An 18,119-nucleotide genomic window follows, 5' to 3' on the forward strand; every position below is an offset into this window, starting at 1 on the left:
ACATGTGTTTCAAGACTCTAACACTCAAAATAAACAGGAAAACCTTGAGATAATGCTTTTGAAATTATATTAAAGAACTGTTTAATTATCTTTACATATAAGTTTTATGCAGCTCCTTGAAGCCTTCTATATGTGATTATTTAATGTCTTTACAAGTGTTGCAATTCCTATAAACACGTGACCGATGTGCTATGTTCCCAATATATTGCTCATAGTAAATGATGATCTCTGAATGTTTTATTAGATCATTTTCAATCAAATTTCCAACACTCATGCTGGAGTTTGATGGAAGCTAAACTAAGTTTTGTCGTGTTCATCATGTCATTAGACTGTTTATCCCTAATAGGGAAAATGTATGCATTTGTAAAGACTTGTGCAGTGTGTTGCAAACAATTAAATATATTTCTATATGTCCGTAAGGCCTAACTTAACTGACAATGGGACCTCACAGTTGCGTGGGAGTTTTAGGTGGTGTTTATCTTTGTCTACCGACAAAAAAATAAAAATATATTTCTATCTATATTGCTTAGGGTTAGAGTGAAGTTGTTGTTTGAAAATAAGTATGCTAGATACAAACACATCCTGCATTAATCTTTCTAGACTTATTTTTGTCTCATAAATGCAATTATATAGTGTTTTCTTGGAAGTAGATAAACTTCAGTAGCTGATAAAACATGTAGTCTGATTAATGTAGTTGGCTTGTGCTTGGAGTGTATTACTACTATGAGATTATATTTGGTTGGGATCAGGGATGTGCTGAAATTTTGATAGAGTTGGCTTTAACTTTGCTATGGCAATTTTAATTGTTTTGGGGATGAAAGAGTGCAATGGGACTATTGAGAGATAATTTTCATGTTGACTGACGTTATATTCTGTTCAGTTTGAGGTGTCTGTTATCAAATTGATACTTGCACATGACTATAGGAGGTATGCAATCTGAACCAACTATGAAATTCAGATTCTTACTCATTTTAGGTTGGTATTTATTGATAGTAAAATAGTATCAGATTTAAAAAGTAGACAAATAAATGCTGGTCCTTTGGGATAGAAGCCACCAAAAGGCCTGAAAACAAAAACCAACCAACTAAGAAACCAGACAGAGAACAGAAACACAACAAATTGAACTATCAACCCGGGCTGTACTCAAGTTTGAACCTGACATGCCTCCTGTAGACAAATAAATGCTGGTCCTTTGGGATAGAAGCCACCAAAAGGCCTGAAAACAAAAACCAACCAACTAAGAAACCAGACAGAGAACAGAAACACAACAAATTGAACTATCAACCCGGGCTGTACTCAAGTTTGAACCTGACATGCCTCCTAGAACTATTTAATACTCTTCCCGTCTTCATTTATGGTTAACAAGAACCTTAACTTTTTGTCCAAATAAACCTCTGAATTGTGTAAGTGGAAGTTTCACACATTTCCTTTAGAACCAAATAGGGTTGTTGTACATGTGTTTGTTTTCTCTAATTTATTTATCGGAAAAAGTTTTTTTTTGACACAAATTCAAATAGCTAAGGTACTGTTATAAGATTTTAATTAATACTATATGTTTGAGATACTAATATTGAAAAAATTCGTGTGTGTGTATATATTAATTCCTCATCAACAAAATAACTGTTAACCACAAGGCTCTTAACAAGAGTTGTTCGCCCATTTGAATTTCATATTTGGACGCAGAGGAACCTTAATTTACAAAAAAAATAGTCAACCACTTTTAAAATAAAAATAAGTTTAATTGTAATTTTGACTCTTATTTTATCAATTTACGAAATTAATTCTTATTTTAAAATATGATAGATTTGGTCTTTATTTTGATTTTTTAACAAAAAAAAAATGACAATGTGATATGTTTAAAATAATGATATAGTGATCTAGAATGATAAACACACACTAAAATCCTTTAAAAATATGATTTTCAACTTCGTTTATTTTTTTATTTTTATAATTTAATTAATGACAAATGAATAATTAATGCATTTAAATAATTCTATATTGTGAAATCACATGCCATATCATTTAAAATATGACAAATCATTTTTTTAGTTTAAAAATCTTGAAGAGACTAAAGTTGTCGACTTTTAAAATAGGGAAACAAATTTTGTGAATTAGTGAAAAATAGGGAGATCAAAAATACAATTAAACTAAAAATTAAATACTACTTACTTTGTTCCAAAATAATTGGACTATTTAATCATTTCACATATTAAAAAAAGAGTATAAATAAAAAAGAGAATACTTCTTTTACTAATTTATTGTTAGTAGATATTGATGTATTATCAATGTCATAAATATATAATATTTAATATTCTATTGAAAATGATGTAAGTAATATCACCAGTAGAGAGAGTAATATTTGTTGTTTTTTTTTATAAAAAAACTTTTAAACCTTTGTTTATTTCCACGGTGACATTGTAGCTTTTATGTTAATGTGCCTTGGGATGCCATATTGCATACGTTAAACACGGTTTTAAATAGGCTCTAAGGGTCAGTATTGGAATTAGATTTTAAAATATTTTTTTGAGAGAAAAAATTTTGAATATTTTAAAAGATTTTGTAGGAATAGATAAATTTTAAAAAATTATTTACAATCAATATTTTATAATTAGGATTTTAATAGGTTTACAACACAAGAATTTTCAGATTTCAAAATATTTTATGGATTTATAATATAAAATGACAAAATATAATAAGTAAATTATAAGTTTCGAATAAATAAAAACAAATAGATACAATTTTTAAATAACGAAATTGTTCTAGTTACATGTTCGCCTAAGTTGATTATATGACACACTCAAATTGAAGTATCTCACACACTTACATTTAAATCATATTTTCAGATACTGCAAATGGGAAAAACAAATATGGTTTGACTTACTTTTAAAACAAAACTTCGAAGAAATCAACTTTATAGACTAGTTAGAACACTTTATTATCAGAGAGGCACGAAATAGAGTTGAAATTGTTTGTACTCTCCTTTAGAGAATCTGGAATGCAAGGAATCAAAGTGTCAACAACAAGATTGAGGTGGAAGCCGAAGAAACGATAAAAAAATCTCTCTAATTTTTGAATGAGTTCCAACAATTATCAAAATTTTGTGAACCTGTAATCAATAGAAACAAATTAAACAATCAATCTCAACAATTAAAGTGGTTTCCTGCCCTGAAGGATTGTCTAAAACTCAATGTGGATGTTTACCTTTCAGGTGATGGTTGTCGGGGCTTATGAATGGTAATTAGCAATGTGAAGGATATCTTTGTTGCGGCAATAGATGAATAAATGAATCGTGATAACAATGTCTTAACTGCAGAGGCTCTTGATTTCAGAAACGAACTGCTTTTTGTGATTGAGATGGAGTGAGTATAAAAGTATTGTAGTAAAATTGAATTCAAGCACAATGATAAAAAATATTGAAATCACATAGTACCCTTGCCTTCACTGGGGACAAATTGCACGAAAATGCTCGAAAGTGAGAGATTGAATTTGTGACACAAAGAAATGAGGTGGTCCATTGTATAGCTAGAATGGAAATGTCAAACCTTATAATAATACTTCTAATTATGTTTGGGTGAAATCCCTCTACTTTTATTTTCACGAAGAAGAATTGATATAATTTAAAAAATTCACGTTCCACTAATTTTTTTTTTTACTTATTACATATAAATATTATATGAGTAAAGTAATATAAAGTTAATAGTTATATTAATACTTATAACATAACATAACTAATTTATTATCTATAAAAAACGATTGTTTACTTAAAAAAAATTGATTATTTGATATTATCTTTGTAATGATTCTTTAAAATATCATTTTTACATGTGTTAAGAGTAAAAACATAACTATATATTTTTATAGAAATGATGAGAGGTGACAAATAATTATCTTACTCATATAAAGAAAATAAAAATAGACGATAAAGGAGAGAGACATAGGAAGAAGAAAGAAATGAAATGCTTCAATGAACTAAGGAGAGAATAAAAAAGATATACAAAAGAGAGGAAAATGTGAAGATGATGGAAGAGTTTGAGGATTAAGAAATTGTGGGAGGTATGCGAGATAAGTTGAATAGGATCATAGAATCAGAGTTATTTGAGTCTGATTTAGATTGTTTGCTCTTCAAGAATTAAGTTGAGTGTTTTTGAAAATTGAAAACATGGGAAAAATATGGATAATGAGGGTTAGAGAGATTGAATGGAAGAAGAAAAAAAAAAATGAAAATCCATATAAATTTCTTGTTGTTAGAACAAAATTTCTACTAAAAATTCATTAGAAAGTGTAAAATATCCCATAAAATTCATTTTTTTAAAAAATTCATTAAAATTTAAATTTTTTAAAATATCACAATAATTTTTGTAATTGTAATAAATTTTGATTACCCACAAATTTCTACTCATTATTTAAAAAATTCACACAATCATATTTAAATATCTCAAGACTTATTTTTTATGACATTAAAATTTTGATTAAATATCAAGATTTTTCCATCACAATTTTTTTTTTTAATAAACATTTTCAAATTCTAATTCAATACATCGTCTAAATCATTTATATATACTAATCTAGTATGTACGAATACAACAAGTACAATTCGAGAACAATTAGCATGCAGTGATACAACAAGTACAATTCGAGAACAATTACATATTTTTTTATTCAACCGTTAAATACCCCACTTACCGTGCATTTAGCTACTGCTCCAAATTGAAGCTTCATTTTTATTTTTCTTTCAACCAAAATAAAATTTGTGCCACTATCAAACCAAACATAAAATAAAAAGTGCAATCCAAATTTTTGCTTGTACATTTAATATAGATAACTTCAATAGTACATCCTGCTTGTGCATACAGCAGAACTCGTTTCAATGCTACGTACTCCCATCAAAACTCGTTTATAAATAAAATTATCTACTTTTATCTATTTTTTATTAAATACTTTTACCTACCTTTTAGGTTGATAGTTAAATGCATTTGATTTTTCTCTATTTTATGTAAAAAAACCAAATGATTAGAAAAAGAAATACATTACGATATTTACTCTAATATACTCATAGAATAATCACCTTCTCACAACTCGTAATAATAGTATTAAATATTAATAAATTATTGAAATTTAATTATATTTAAATCCAAAAATGTAAACAATTTTCTAGACTGTTAACAAAATTTTCTAAAATTACGAGACGTATAATAAATAAACTTGCAAGGAAATGATCCTTCTAAGTTTTGTGGAGTCTTTTATAATAATAAAATTGTGCATTTTTTAAATATAAACAATGAGTAATTTTTGGTATACAGCTATTTACATCTCCATAGAATATTTAATATATAAATATAATTTTATTTATTATTTAAAAGAATTTAAAATTATTTATTAATAAATTAATGGTATTAATGGTGATGGAAGACGAGACAGGAACTCCACCTCCAACAAGTGACTACTATCAACCACAACTAATGATAAATGTCAAATGTGTATACCCATATATACCTCACTATTCTAAAATAATAGAGAATTTCAATGATATATTTAAAAGTAAATATATTTTAATATTATCAAATTAATAATTAATAATTAATTAACATATTAATCTATGAATAAAATTAATTATATTTTAGATTTAATACTATTAAAATTTTAAATTATTAATTATATGTACTTTAAATTATATTTTTATGATGATTATAATTGAAATTTTAATTTCAATTTAAATAACCTATTTAATTATTAAAAACAAAATTAAAGAAAATAATGATAATCACGTAAATAAATGAATAAAAATTATTAATTAAAATATACAATATTATTATATTATCTTTTATAATACAACCGTACTATTATTTTGTCGGGAATGTTCCATATCGGCTAGATACTATTCGAAATTTGATGTGTATTAATTCAGTTACACGAATCCCGGTTTTATTTTCAATATAAAAGCAATAGAAGTGTAGAAGTTTGTTACTTATCAAATGTTAACACTTAACAGTGTCCCCACATAGGAAGGAAGTTTCGCGAGAAAAAAGACGTAATACTACTTTCTTCTTCTTTTCCATTCCATTAATATATCTTCTTTTTTTCGTTTCATTCCTTTTCTACTTCCTCCCGAACCTTCTAGAACTATCACACCATAATACAATTTCTTGTTGCCATGGCCCCCTCGGCCGAACACAACGCCGATTCCTCCACCGCCGACTCTCAGAGATCCTCTCCAACGCCGTTTCTCATCAAGACCTACGACCTCGTCGACGACCGTACCATAGACGACGTTATTTCCTGGAACGATACCGGAACAACCTTCATCGTCTGGAACCCTACCGTTTTTGCTAAGGATTTGCTTCCAAAATATTTCAAGCACAACAATTTCTCGAGCTTCGTTCGCCAACTCAACACTTATGTAATCTATTTCTTCATCATCGTAGTTATTTTCATTTTTTTTCTTTCTATTTTTGATTTTTGTTTAATTAGTTTTGGTGTTTTTTAGGGATTTAAAAAAGTTGTACCTGATCGGTGGGAATTTTATAACGATTGTTTTAAAAGAGGCGAGAAACGGCTTCTCTGTGATATTCAGCGACGGAAAATTGTTTCAGCATCTCCGTTGCCGTTGACTGCGATTTCGACGATGAAGAAGATCGTATCGCCGTCGAACTCAGGGGAGGAGCAGGTGATTTCATCGAACTCGTCGCCGTCGATTGCGCCAGCGGATCTTTTGGACGAGAACGAGAGGCTGAGAAAGGAGAACATGCAATTGAAGAAGGAACTAGATGCAATGAAATCGCTTTGCAACAAAATATTAAATCTTATGTCGAGTTATGGAAAATTCCAATCGGAAGAAAGAAAAGAGTGCTGTTCCACGGCGACGAAGACGCTTAATTTGCTGCCGGCGAAGCGGTGCAACGGTGAAGATGCAGCGGCGGAAGATAGAAATCCGAAGCTGTTTGGGGTGGCGATTGGTACGAAGCGAGCGAGAGGAGAAGGACGGTGTTTTGATGATGATACAGTGTTGAGCCTTCATCAACCGGTTCATGCGGACGTGAAATAAAAAACCGTACGATTCACGAAACGGTGAAAAGAGTAAATCGCTGTGGCTAAATAAATGTTATAGATCCAATCAGAGCGTCTGTAATTGACACTTAGCGTTGTATGATTAGGGAACATGTTAGGCTAAGTTAGGGGCGGCGTAGACTATCTCAGTCGTTAAGAACGGAGACGCACGTTTCAGGGGTTTCATGTGCGTCGTTAACCGTATGGGACAGTTTTCGGAGAAACTTCTCACAAGAAAACGATATTTTTTCATCGTTTTTCATTTCTCGTATTTTTTATTTGTTTTTTATTATATTTACTTACACTACTGTATTGGGCTTGATTCATTTTCCCTTGATGTTTGGTGTTTATTTTTCATTCTTTCTACTGACCCTTTGACGTTAGTGTTAAAAACATGACTTGTGTTTTGTTCGTTTGCCAGCTAAAGAAAAAATTAACTAAGAATTGCTTTTGGCCATACTTGATGTAAGGTAGTTAATTAGTTCAATTTCAATAATCTTTAGGTTATCGATAATCCTATGTTAAGTACTGTCAATATACAGTCTAAGTTTATGAAACCATTTAAAAATGAGTATCTAAATTTGTATGTTAAAATTCGTTTGGATCCAACATAAATCTTGTGTAAAAAATGAATTACTCACAGTGGATTGATGGAAGAACGGTTCGACAATGGTTAGGGGCGTAACCGGCGGCATTGAGTATTGGGAAGGGTCAAATAATAAGAGACAACTAGAAAATCTGTCTTACATTCAAGACATTCCATTAGTAACCAAATGAGCAATACAAACTTGGAATACTATAAAAGATTCAAGATGATGGAACAACTTATTACGTAACATGGTTAAAATTGTAAGTTAACTTGTGAAATAGTACGATTTTATTTTAGTTGATTTGGAGGTAAACTTAAATTTTGATAAACTCGAAAATAAAATATAGTTTATTCTTTTGAACTCAAAAGTGAAATTAGTAAATTTGAATAAATTGATAAATTTTTGTTATTTTTTAATTAACTTAATAAATTAGATAACTTTGAATAAATACATGTAAATTTATACGTAGTCTTTTTACAAAGTATTGTATGTCTTTTTACAAAGTATTGTATTTTTTATCTTAGTTTTCACATTTGGTTTTTTTTATTAGTTTTAATATATTTATGTTAGTTTTTTTTCTTCGTATAGTTGAGTTGAAATTTTGAAATATTTATATATTTATTGTGTTATATAAATCATATAAATATTATTTTAATATGAAGTAAAATTGTATACCTCGAATTTACAAGTTAACTTTACATAGTCAAGATGAATTTACTTAAATTTTCGATTTTAAAAACTTTCTTTTGACGTTTACAAAATATTACTCAATAGTTGGGGAAAAAAACATTGACAATTATTTTCTATAATTTTCTAATTAAAAAACTATTTAGTGTAGTTCATTCATAGTGTATATTAAGTAATTTATCAAAAAAATATTTCATAAATACCCATACAGTAATGTAATATATTCTTGATGTAATGAGAAACATGTTAATTAAGTGTAAAAAATTAAATGTCTACACCAGCATTTTATTAAAATCCGTTGAATCGTAGTTGGGCCTTGTACTTTTTTAAATCAAACTGGGCAAGGATTAGTTGGGCCTGGTATAGACTATAGGTTCAAAATAAATTTCAATGAATAATTGGTGATATAAAATTTTATTAGCTATTAGTATAATATTATAAAAAGTTTAAGTTTATACACTTTTAATATAATTTCTTTTATTATATTAGTACATTATAAATTTAGAGATAGTTATAATAAAAATTAATTATTTCTAATATTTTAACGATTGTGATAAATTGATAGAATAAAAATTCTTTACACTGACAATATATATAAACTAAATTAATATTATAATTTATTTTCTAAAGGTATTTTAAGTTTTTAAACTTACGGTCTAGATATAATCTGTTTATTTCCTAAAACAATCTGACTTGATTTTAAATTCATTTAAAATTCTGGCCGTGGCAAAAACAGTGTTAAATTTACCCTTTTATAAAAATAAAAAAAAATAAAACAACCATAGATTTATTTTCGAATAAATTAATATAATTTTCATTAGTTGATGCATTTAAATCTTAAAACAAGTAATAGTATGTAATCTTAATGTGTAGCTATAGTAAATTAATATAATAATGATAAAAGTTTTATTATATTATTTGATTTTACTCAAATATATGTGACATCATTAAATTTAAAAGATTTTGACTAGTTTTCAAATGGAAAATATTTTATGAACATTCAAACGTCTTCAAAAATAACTTGAAAGAGATAAAAATAGAATTGACGATGTGATAGAAATAGATAGGAAAATATAAAATAAAGTGTTGAATTAGTGAATGAAAATTAAGTGGTTATAAAAATTGTTTTAGAAAATTTAGTAGTAGTAATTTTTTTTAATACTAAAATTCATAGTAGTAGTTGTTTAAACATGTCTTCATCCAAGCTTATAAAAATATAATGTTTGATCTAATATTTTCTTGGGTAGGAGTCGAAAGACTATTCATACAAATCACCTAAGAGACTTTTCACTCTAACTTGAGTTAAACAAGTCTTTTTTTTCTTTTAATAAATAAATTAAAAGTTCAACGAGTGTTATATTCGTCCTAACGCTAAGTCTCCAAATCATGGAGTCTCAATTGATTTCGAAAAGAAAACAAGAAAAATTAACAGAATTTAAAAATACATCACAAGTTAGTTTTCTTACATTGTCAAAAAATTAGTTGAATCAATTAAAGGTGTGCATGACCAAATAAAGTAAAAGTTAAACAAAGAATAAAATTATGTTAACTGTGTCGTGAACCATTAGTGACACATTTTTTTAATAACACATGTCAATTTTCAAAAATTAAAGCTAGATTATTTCTTAATTAACACCCTTATAGGCTTTCATATGTTTGAAACTCGAGGAATGTACCGTGCACCCTCACCATTTTACTTCACACTCCTTAAATTTTTTTATTGACCAATCTATCCTTTTATATTTTATATTAAATTCCTCAAAAAATTTACCACACTCTTTTCTCACCTCCACTTTCGAAAGTTATCCCAAAAAAATTTACTATTCGAAAGTTTCAAACTTTCGAAATAATCTGAAGTGAGTTTAAATGAATATTTTCGGACCTTTTGTTAAAAAATTATACCTTCGAAATAAAATTTTTCCCAAAAAAAAAAAAAACTTTAGAAACTTTGGTTGAAGATGAAAGTTTCGAAGCTTTAGTTTCCAGAAACATTCGAAAGTTTCGTTAAATTCGAAACTTTCGAAACACAAATATTCGGAAGTTTTGATGAAGGTGAAAGTTCCGAAACGTAAGTTTACAGAACGTTCGACTAGTGTGGAGGAGTATGATCATCACTTGCAATATTTTGAGCTAGTGTGTGCCGATATTATTCTTTTTGTTGATTATGTAAAAGATTCGTGGTTAACACCTTACAAAGAAAGGTTTGTCAATGTTTGGACCAACAGAGTGATGCATTTGGGGAACACAACATCTAACATGTATTTTTAAATTTGATTTGTTTTGTTTTAGAAAATATGATTTGCTAGTTTATGTTTTTTTATTTTAATTTGTATTATTTAATTTATTTGTAGAGTTGAGTCTACTCATTGGAGATTGAAAACATGCTGCAAACTAGTTTTGGTGATTTGTGTAAAAGTTGGGATGCTGTGAATATGATGTTGAAGAATCAAATATGTATCATTCAATCTTCTTTTCAGAAAACTATCAAGGATGTTGAACACATGTATAATTCATAATTATTTCAAAGTCTACATCATTGTGTATCAAAAAAATGTTTTTAAAAAATTGACAAACAGTTGCAGAGAGTGAAGATTGTAGGTACTGACAAAACAATATGTGGTTGCTCAATCAGAACAACTCATGGATTACCATGTGCTTGTGAGTTGGCAAAGTTGCAGATATCTGATAATGTTATCCCTTTAGATATCATTCATGTTTTTAGGAGAAAGTTAAGCCTTGAGAATGAATTGGATGATGAAGAATCTTTATCAGATTATGACTTTTTAGAAGAGTTAGAAGCAATGAAAGCGTACATGAAGAAACACGATATTGTAAGTCAAAGGATATTCAGGGCTAAGAAACACGATATTTATATATAATTAAACATATATATAAATATACAATTAATTAAATAAACTTAAACATAAATATAATTAAACATTTATATTAATATACAATTAATTAAATAAACTTAAATATAAATATAATTAAACATTTATATTAATATACAATTAAATAAATAAACTTAAACATGAATATAATTAAACATATATATAAATATACAATTAATTAAATAAACTTAAACATAAATATAATTAAACATATATATATATATATAAATATACAATTAATTAAATAAACTTAAAAATAAATATAATTAAACATAAATATATATACAATTAATTAAATAAACTTAAAAATAAATATAATTAAACATATATATAAATATACAATTAATTAAATAAACTTAAAAATAGATATAATTAAACATTTACATTAATATACAATTAATTAAATAAACTTAAACTTAATCATAAATATAATTAAACATATATATAAATATACAATTAAATAAATAAACTTAAACATAAATATAATTAAATATATATATATATATATACAATTAATTAAATAAACTTAAACTTAAACATAAATAAAAAATAATTAAATATAATTAAAAATAAATTAACATATATCTCTCCTTCCCATAGCCTCCGAGCCACGTGATGATCATATTGTGTCAACACACGTGTCACCGTCGGTCCTCCAGGAAATCCGGTCTGCTGATCCTGATGATCAATATCAGCATCATCATCAGACTCATCAGCATCATGAGCATGTGCAGAAGCATCATGAATATCATCAGCAACCTGCTTCATATGTGCATGCTTAGTAGACTCAACATCATCATCCTGGACCTCCTCTTGTCTTCGACGACGCTGTCTAATTGGACGATTTGCTTCATTAATATTGCGTCGTCTGTTTGATGTTGTTGGTGGAATTCTCTCTACACCTATCACATCTGTCACCTATCAAGTTGCGAATAATTTGGCCAAATGCACATCTCATTCTAGGCACTGCAATATATCAATATTAAAAACAAATGAAAAAATATTTAAAAAAAACCAAAAAATCATTTCGGAAGTTTCAATGGATATGAAACTTTCGAAAAGTTTCGAAACTTTGCATGCATCTCAAAGTTTCGAAACCTGTTTTTTCGTAACTTTCAGAATGTTCGAAGATTTTACTTTTTGAAACTTTCACATTGCTCGAAACTTTCGAAAGTTCATATTTCGAAACTTTCGTATTGCTCGAAACTTTCAAGTTTAACGAAAGTTTCGAAAGTTTGATATTTTCTGGAAAAACTATGTTTCGAAACTTTCATACTCAACGAAAGTTTCGAAAACTGCCTTACTTTTTCACTTCGGATGTTTTAAAGTTTTGAAGTTTTGGTAGGGTGGGAGGTTCGAATATTTCAGAGTTTCGAAGAAATTGATGAAAAACAAAATGTATTTTTTTAAAAGATTTTATAGATGAAACAAGGGATAATATAATCTTTTTCTTATGGTTGGAGGGTGGGAGGTAAAAGAGGGGGTGTGCCCAGTCATTTCTCTTTAAACTCACAATATGAAGCATAACATACCCTACCCACCCCATCCTGGGTCAATACATGTAGCCTATAGGGTATGGCTAACTATAACGGAGAAGATTTATATATGTATTTTAGATAAGGGTCTTGTTAATAGGTTTTAAAAATAAAAGATACGCAATGAAAAAAAATAAAAAGTTTAAATATATAAATTTCATTACAAATTTAATATTATATTTCTATATTTAAATCACTAATAAGCGTTGCCGCGGTTGAAGCACTTGTTAACATTTGCTTTTAAGTAATATGGTCTTTTTGTTAAATGCAGGACATTTTTTGTTTTATTAAAATAAAAAGTTAATGTTTTTTCTTTTGTTAGTGGACCTAAAACTCTTACTTAAGTTTCAAGTTAGTCCAGTCCTAGTCTAGCTTGAGCCACTTTGGCAATGATCATTTTAAAAACATATATTATTTTTGTGGTCTGGTCTTTTTGCTTTATTCATCCACGTTTGACCAAAAAATTTATTGAAATAGTTTACTAGATATATTTTGGTATCTATTTTTTTTTTTTTGGTCGAATTGAATTGAATTTTAGCATCATTTAAACTGACTTTTTTATTTTATTTTACCAAAACATCATTTAAACTTAAATTTACAAAAGAAAGGATATTGTTTAGATTAAACCATCAAGAAAATCGTATTTGGAATAGTGAAAATAGATCATGTAAAAAGAATATTTGATTACATTTCTTCATCAAATGCACACAACTTCATCACTTTGATAATTTCAATATTCTATTTTTCTATGTAGTTATTACCAGGCTCACATCATTATATTTCCCTACCTTCTTCATTAAGATGAGTAAACAACATATGTTACTGATTATGCATGAGCTCAATACACATCTACATGAATTATTTTGCAAACAAGAACTTCTGATAAGCATAGTCTAAATTAGATTATTCAACTCAAGGCTTTTGTTAGAAAAAAGTTTGCAGTTAAGTAACTATAAATACTACATCAACTACAATAACTTAAAAGTTAAAACTAATTAATTACTGATCTCCTTTCATTCCCTTCAAGAATTTGTGAACTTGAAACATAGTAGGTCTGTTTGCAGGATTATCAGAGAGGCACACACAAGCAATCTGCAGCATTTGAAGCATCGTCTGCTTCGAATCAGCGTCGAGAACAGTTGGATCAAGAACATCAGCAGCCTGCCCCTTCTTGATCTTCTGACCAACCCATCCAACCAAGTTACCGCCTTCAATCTCTTTAAAATCAGGTCCTGTTGGCTCTTTTCCTGTCACCAATTCAAGTAAAATGACGCCGAAACTATAGACATCGCCTCTCGTTGTTGACCTTCCACTCTGTCCATACTCAGGTGGAATGTAACCAAATGTTCCAGCAATATCCGTTGTGACATGAGTTTCACATGCACTGATAAGTCTTGCAAGTCCAAAGTCAGCAACTTTTGGCTCAAAATCTTCATTTAGTAAAATGTTGCTAGCTTTGACATCTCTATGAATGATGTGAGGTATGAAACCATGATGCAGGAAAGCTAATCCTTTAGCAGCACCTGTCGCGATTTGGTAACGTTTGTTCCAATTGAGGATTTCGAGTCCACCTGTCCTATTTCTCAACCAAAGGTCTAAACTTCCATTTACCATGTATTCATAGACAAGGAGTTTCTCTTCACCCATTGAGCAATAACCAAGCAATGCAACTAGATTTTGATGCTTTACCTTTCCCAATGTTTCCATTTCAGCCATGAACTCGCGATGACCCTGCGTTTTAGCTTCGCTGAGCTTCTTCACAGCAACTGTTCTTCCATTCGGTAGAGTAGCCTTATACACAGTTCCGAAACCTCCATCTCCAATTATGTTTGTCTTGCTGAAATTGTCAGTAGCTTCGAGGATATCGACCAAAGTTAATTTCAGAAGAGGCTGCTCAAACATCGCTACATTAATACTCAAAGGTTCCTTTGATCTGCTACTGCTCAAGAAATAGAGATTCTGATCCACATAACTGTTGAGTTTACGATCCTCGAGTTCCTCGGGATCATTCTGCTTCCTGCCAATCCATCTATGCAGAACAAAAGCAATGATCAAGGTTATAAATATTACTGTGATGGCAATTCCACCAAGTCTCCATGCATTAAACAATGCATATCTACCAATGCTTTTGACTTGACAATTTGTACCCAACATTTGGCCACAAAGGTTTTTGTTTCCCAAAAATCTAACTCTAGATAGGTTTTGGCAAATGCCACTTGTGGGAATAGGCCCTTCCAATCTGTTTTGAGAGAAATCTACGTAATTCAAATTAACTATGCTGCATAACTTCTCTGGAATCTTTCCAGATAATTGATTACCTGAAACATCAAAATACTCAAGTTGCATTAGATTCCCAAGGTCCAAAGGAATTTCTCCGGTCAACAAGTTTTGATGAAGATCCAAAATTGTCAAGTAGGAAAGATTTCTTAAAGACCAAGGCAAGTTTCCATCGAAGCAATTGCAACTTAAATTCATTGTCTCAATCCTCCATGTCATGGAGTTTAAGAAAAGCTCTCCGACATGGCCCGAAAGCCTGTTGTTCTGCACATAAAGACCGACAAGGCTTTGAACACCAGAAAGAATCGACGGAAGCTCGCCATTGAGCTCATTAAAGCTCAAATCCAAGTGAGTCAATTCCTTCATATTCCCAAAACTAACAGGAATTGGACCAGACAACATGTTTCCTGTCAAATTCAGCTTCACCAAACCATTCAATTTTCCGAAACTTTCAGGAATGGTACCAGAGAGTTGATTATGTCCCAAGTATAAACCTTGGAGTGTGACAGCATCTCCAAGCTCGGGTGGAATAGAACCAGACAACAAGTTTCCCGACAAATCCAAAGTTGTTAAATTTGTCAAGCGCGAGAGCGATCTAGGAATGCTCCCAGAAAGCATGTTGTTGCTAAGCAATAGGTCCACAACTACTACACAGCTCCCAAGTTCATCAGGTATGGTGCCAGACAATCTATTATGAGATAGATCAAACACACCAAGGTGTTGAACAAAGCTCAAATCAGGGACAGTAAGTTGTCGAAAATACAAAGATTCCTTAGCAGGAATAGACCCAGAGAGATTATTGTGAGAAAGAACAAGGCACTGTAATTGGCTTAGTTCCACCAATTTGTAAGGAATAGAGCCATTGAGTTGATTGTTTCCAAGGTCTAATGTAGTGAGCGAAATGCAGTCACCAAGCTCAATTGGAATGTTCCCTTCAAGCATATTTCCATTCAAATTAAAAACCGAAAGACTTGCAAGACTTCCAATTTTCTTAGGAATAGTACCCGTAAGACGATTATTGCTAAGAACAAGTCTTTGTAGAATAACTGCATTCCCAATCTCCATAGGAAGAGAACCTTCCAAGTTGTTATTGGCAGCAGAGAATTCCATCAGTGTTGATAAATTCCACAAACTAGAAGGTATTTTTCCACTAAAATTGTTGGAATCCAAGTCCAACACCATCAAAGGAAGCTCAGAAAGGTATTGTGGTATAGAACCAACAATCTGATTGTTCATCAAAACCAACTGTGTAAGGTTCTTACAATTCACAAATGCTTTCTCAATTGTACCACTAAGGAAATTATCATCAAGATCGATCTCCAAAAGTGAAGCAGCATTACAAAGCTCCTTGGGTATGGTACCTGTCAACAAGTTACTACTCAAACTGAGATGCTCCATCACAGAGCAATTCCCAAGCTCAGGTGGAATCACACCCGAAAAACGGTTCGCCGAAAGCAAAAGAGAATCAACATTAGTCCATTTTCCAAGCCAAGAAGGCAAAGGACCATGAAGAAGATTCTTCTCAGCTGAGAAAGTTTTTATAGGAAGCTGAGAAAGCTCTTGAGGTAGTGACCCAGAAAGTGAATTGAAAGAAATCATCACAGAAGTTAAATTTGAACAATTTCCAAGCTCAGCTGGTACTGACCCATTAAGCTCAGAAAAAACAAGGTTCAAAATTTTCAAATTCTTCAACTTCCCAATAAACTTTGGGATTGAACACCTCAAAGGATTATAAGAAAGGTCAAGTTTGGTCAACGAATCAAGCTTTTCCATTTCTTCAGGTAATGGACCTTCAATCAAACAAGAAGGTGAATACAAAACTTCAAGCTTCGAAAGCTCTCCAATTTCCTTAGGGAATGTACCAGACAACTTGTTTATCCCAACGTAAAGTGCAGTCAGATTCTTCCAGTTTCGGATTTCCGCCGGAATTTCGCCGGAAAACGAGTTGTTCGAAATATCAATAGAAATCAAAGAGTGCGTTCCGGTGAAAAGAGTTAACGGAAGAGAACCTGATAAAAAATTGTTGCTAAGGTCAAGAAATTGAAGCCTAGTCAAGTTTCCGATACTCTCCGGTATTTCACCGGCAAGTGCATTACCGGATAGGTCGAGTGTACGTAGCTTCGTTAAAAGCCCCAACGCCGGTGGAATATTTCCGGCGAACGAGTTAGAACCGAGTCTTAGAATTTGCAGCTGAAACAACTCACCAAGTTCGCCGGGGATTTCACCGGAAAGTTGGTTATCCTCAAGGTTGAGAAGAACGAGAGATGAGAGAGATGAAAGAGAGAAAGAGAGTTTTCCTTGAAGGTAAGAAGAAGGAAGAGAGAGCGAGGTGACTCGGCCGAGTTGACATTTAACACCAAGCCAGTTACAATGTGGAGTAGCAGGGTGCCATGAAGAGAGAAAGTGAGAGTTTTGAAGAGAGGATTTGAAAGAAAGGAGAGAAAGCTTTTCTGGGTTATGTTGATTAATAGATTGAATGGCGTAAGATAGGTGGAAAATGAGAAGGTAGGAGAGTAGTAGAATGTTGAAAGGAAAAGCCATGGAAGAGAAAGAAAGAGTGAAGAATGAATGAAAGTGTGTGTTTACAGGAATGCGATGAGAACAGTGGAGCATGTAAAGAATGCCATTGAAGAGAGTTGATGAAGAAGGGTAGTGGAGTGGTGTAGTAGTAGAAGAAGAAGCGCGAATGCCATTGTTGAGAGAGAGAGAGAGAGAGAGAGCACAGTGCAATAGTTGTAAAAGAAGAAGGACGTGTCAGAGAGAAGCACGCATCGCACGTGATTTCAATATTCATAACGGCAAATAAAACCTCTCTTTCACATACACGCATTACCCCAATCCCCTACACATTTTTTATTTTTATTTTTTATTTCTAAAATCAAATACTTATAATCTCATTAAAAACTTTTCCCTTCTCAAATAAAATTTAAAAAAAATATATATATATCTTCTTTGCCTTTCATTCAAAAGCTACTAATCTATATTTAAGTTATAATTCATTCCAAAAAAAAAAAATGAACATCATAACTCATTACAGGTATTATAATTAAATGAGAGATATTTAAAATGTAAGAAGAAAACTTTTTACATCAATT

At 30.5% G+C, this 18,119-nt stretch overlaps 2 protein-coding genes across 2 annotated transcripts; one reads left to right on the forward strand and one right to left on the reverse strand.

Annotated features, from left to right (window-relative positions):
* Window positions 1-6,009: 6,009 nt before the first annotated feature.
* On the forward strand, window positions 6,010-7,381 carry HSFB2A (heat stress transcription factor B-2a). Its single transcript, XM_004496533.4, has 2 exons — window positions 6,010-6,397; window positions 6,485-7,381. Exons 1-2 carry the CDS (start codon window positions 6,152-6,154, stop codon window positions 7,040-7,042), a joined length of 804 nt encoding a protein of 267 aa, XP_004496590.1. The 5' UTR covers window positions 6,010-6,151; the 3' UTR covers window positions 7,043-7,381.
* Window positions 7,382-13,624: 6,243 nt separating this feature from the next.
* On the reverse strand, window positions 13,625-17,797 carry LOC101505432 (uncharacterized). The gene has a single exon (XM_004496534.4). It carries the CDS (start codon window positions 17,635-17,637, stop codon window positions 13,747-13,749), a length of 3,891 nt encoding a protein of 1,296 aa, XP_004496591.1. The 5' UTR covers window positions 17,638-17,797; the 3' UTR covers window positions 13,625-13,746.
* Window positions 17,798-18,119: the final 322 nt, after the last annotated feature.

Source organism: Cicer arietinum, chromosome 4, assembly GCF_000331145.2.
Source record: "Cicer arietinum cultivar CDC Frontier isolate Library 1 chromosome 4, Cicar.CDCFrontier_v2.0, whole genome shotgun sequence".
Lineage (NCBI taxonomy): Eukaryota > Viridiplantae > Streptophyta > Magnoliopsida > Fabales > Fabaceae > Cicer > Cicer arietinum.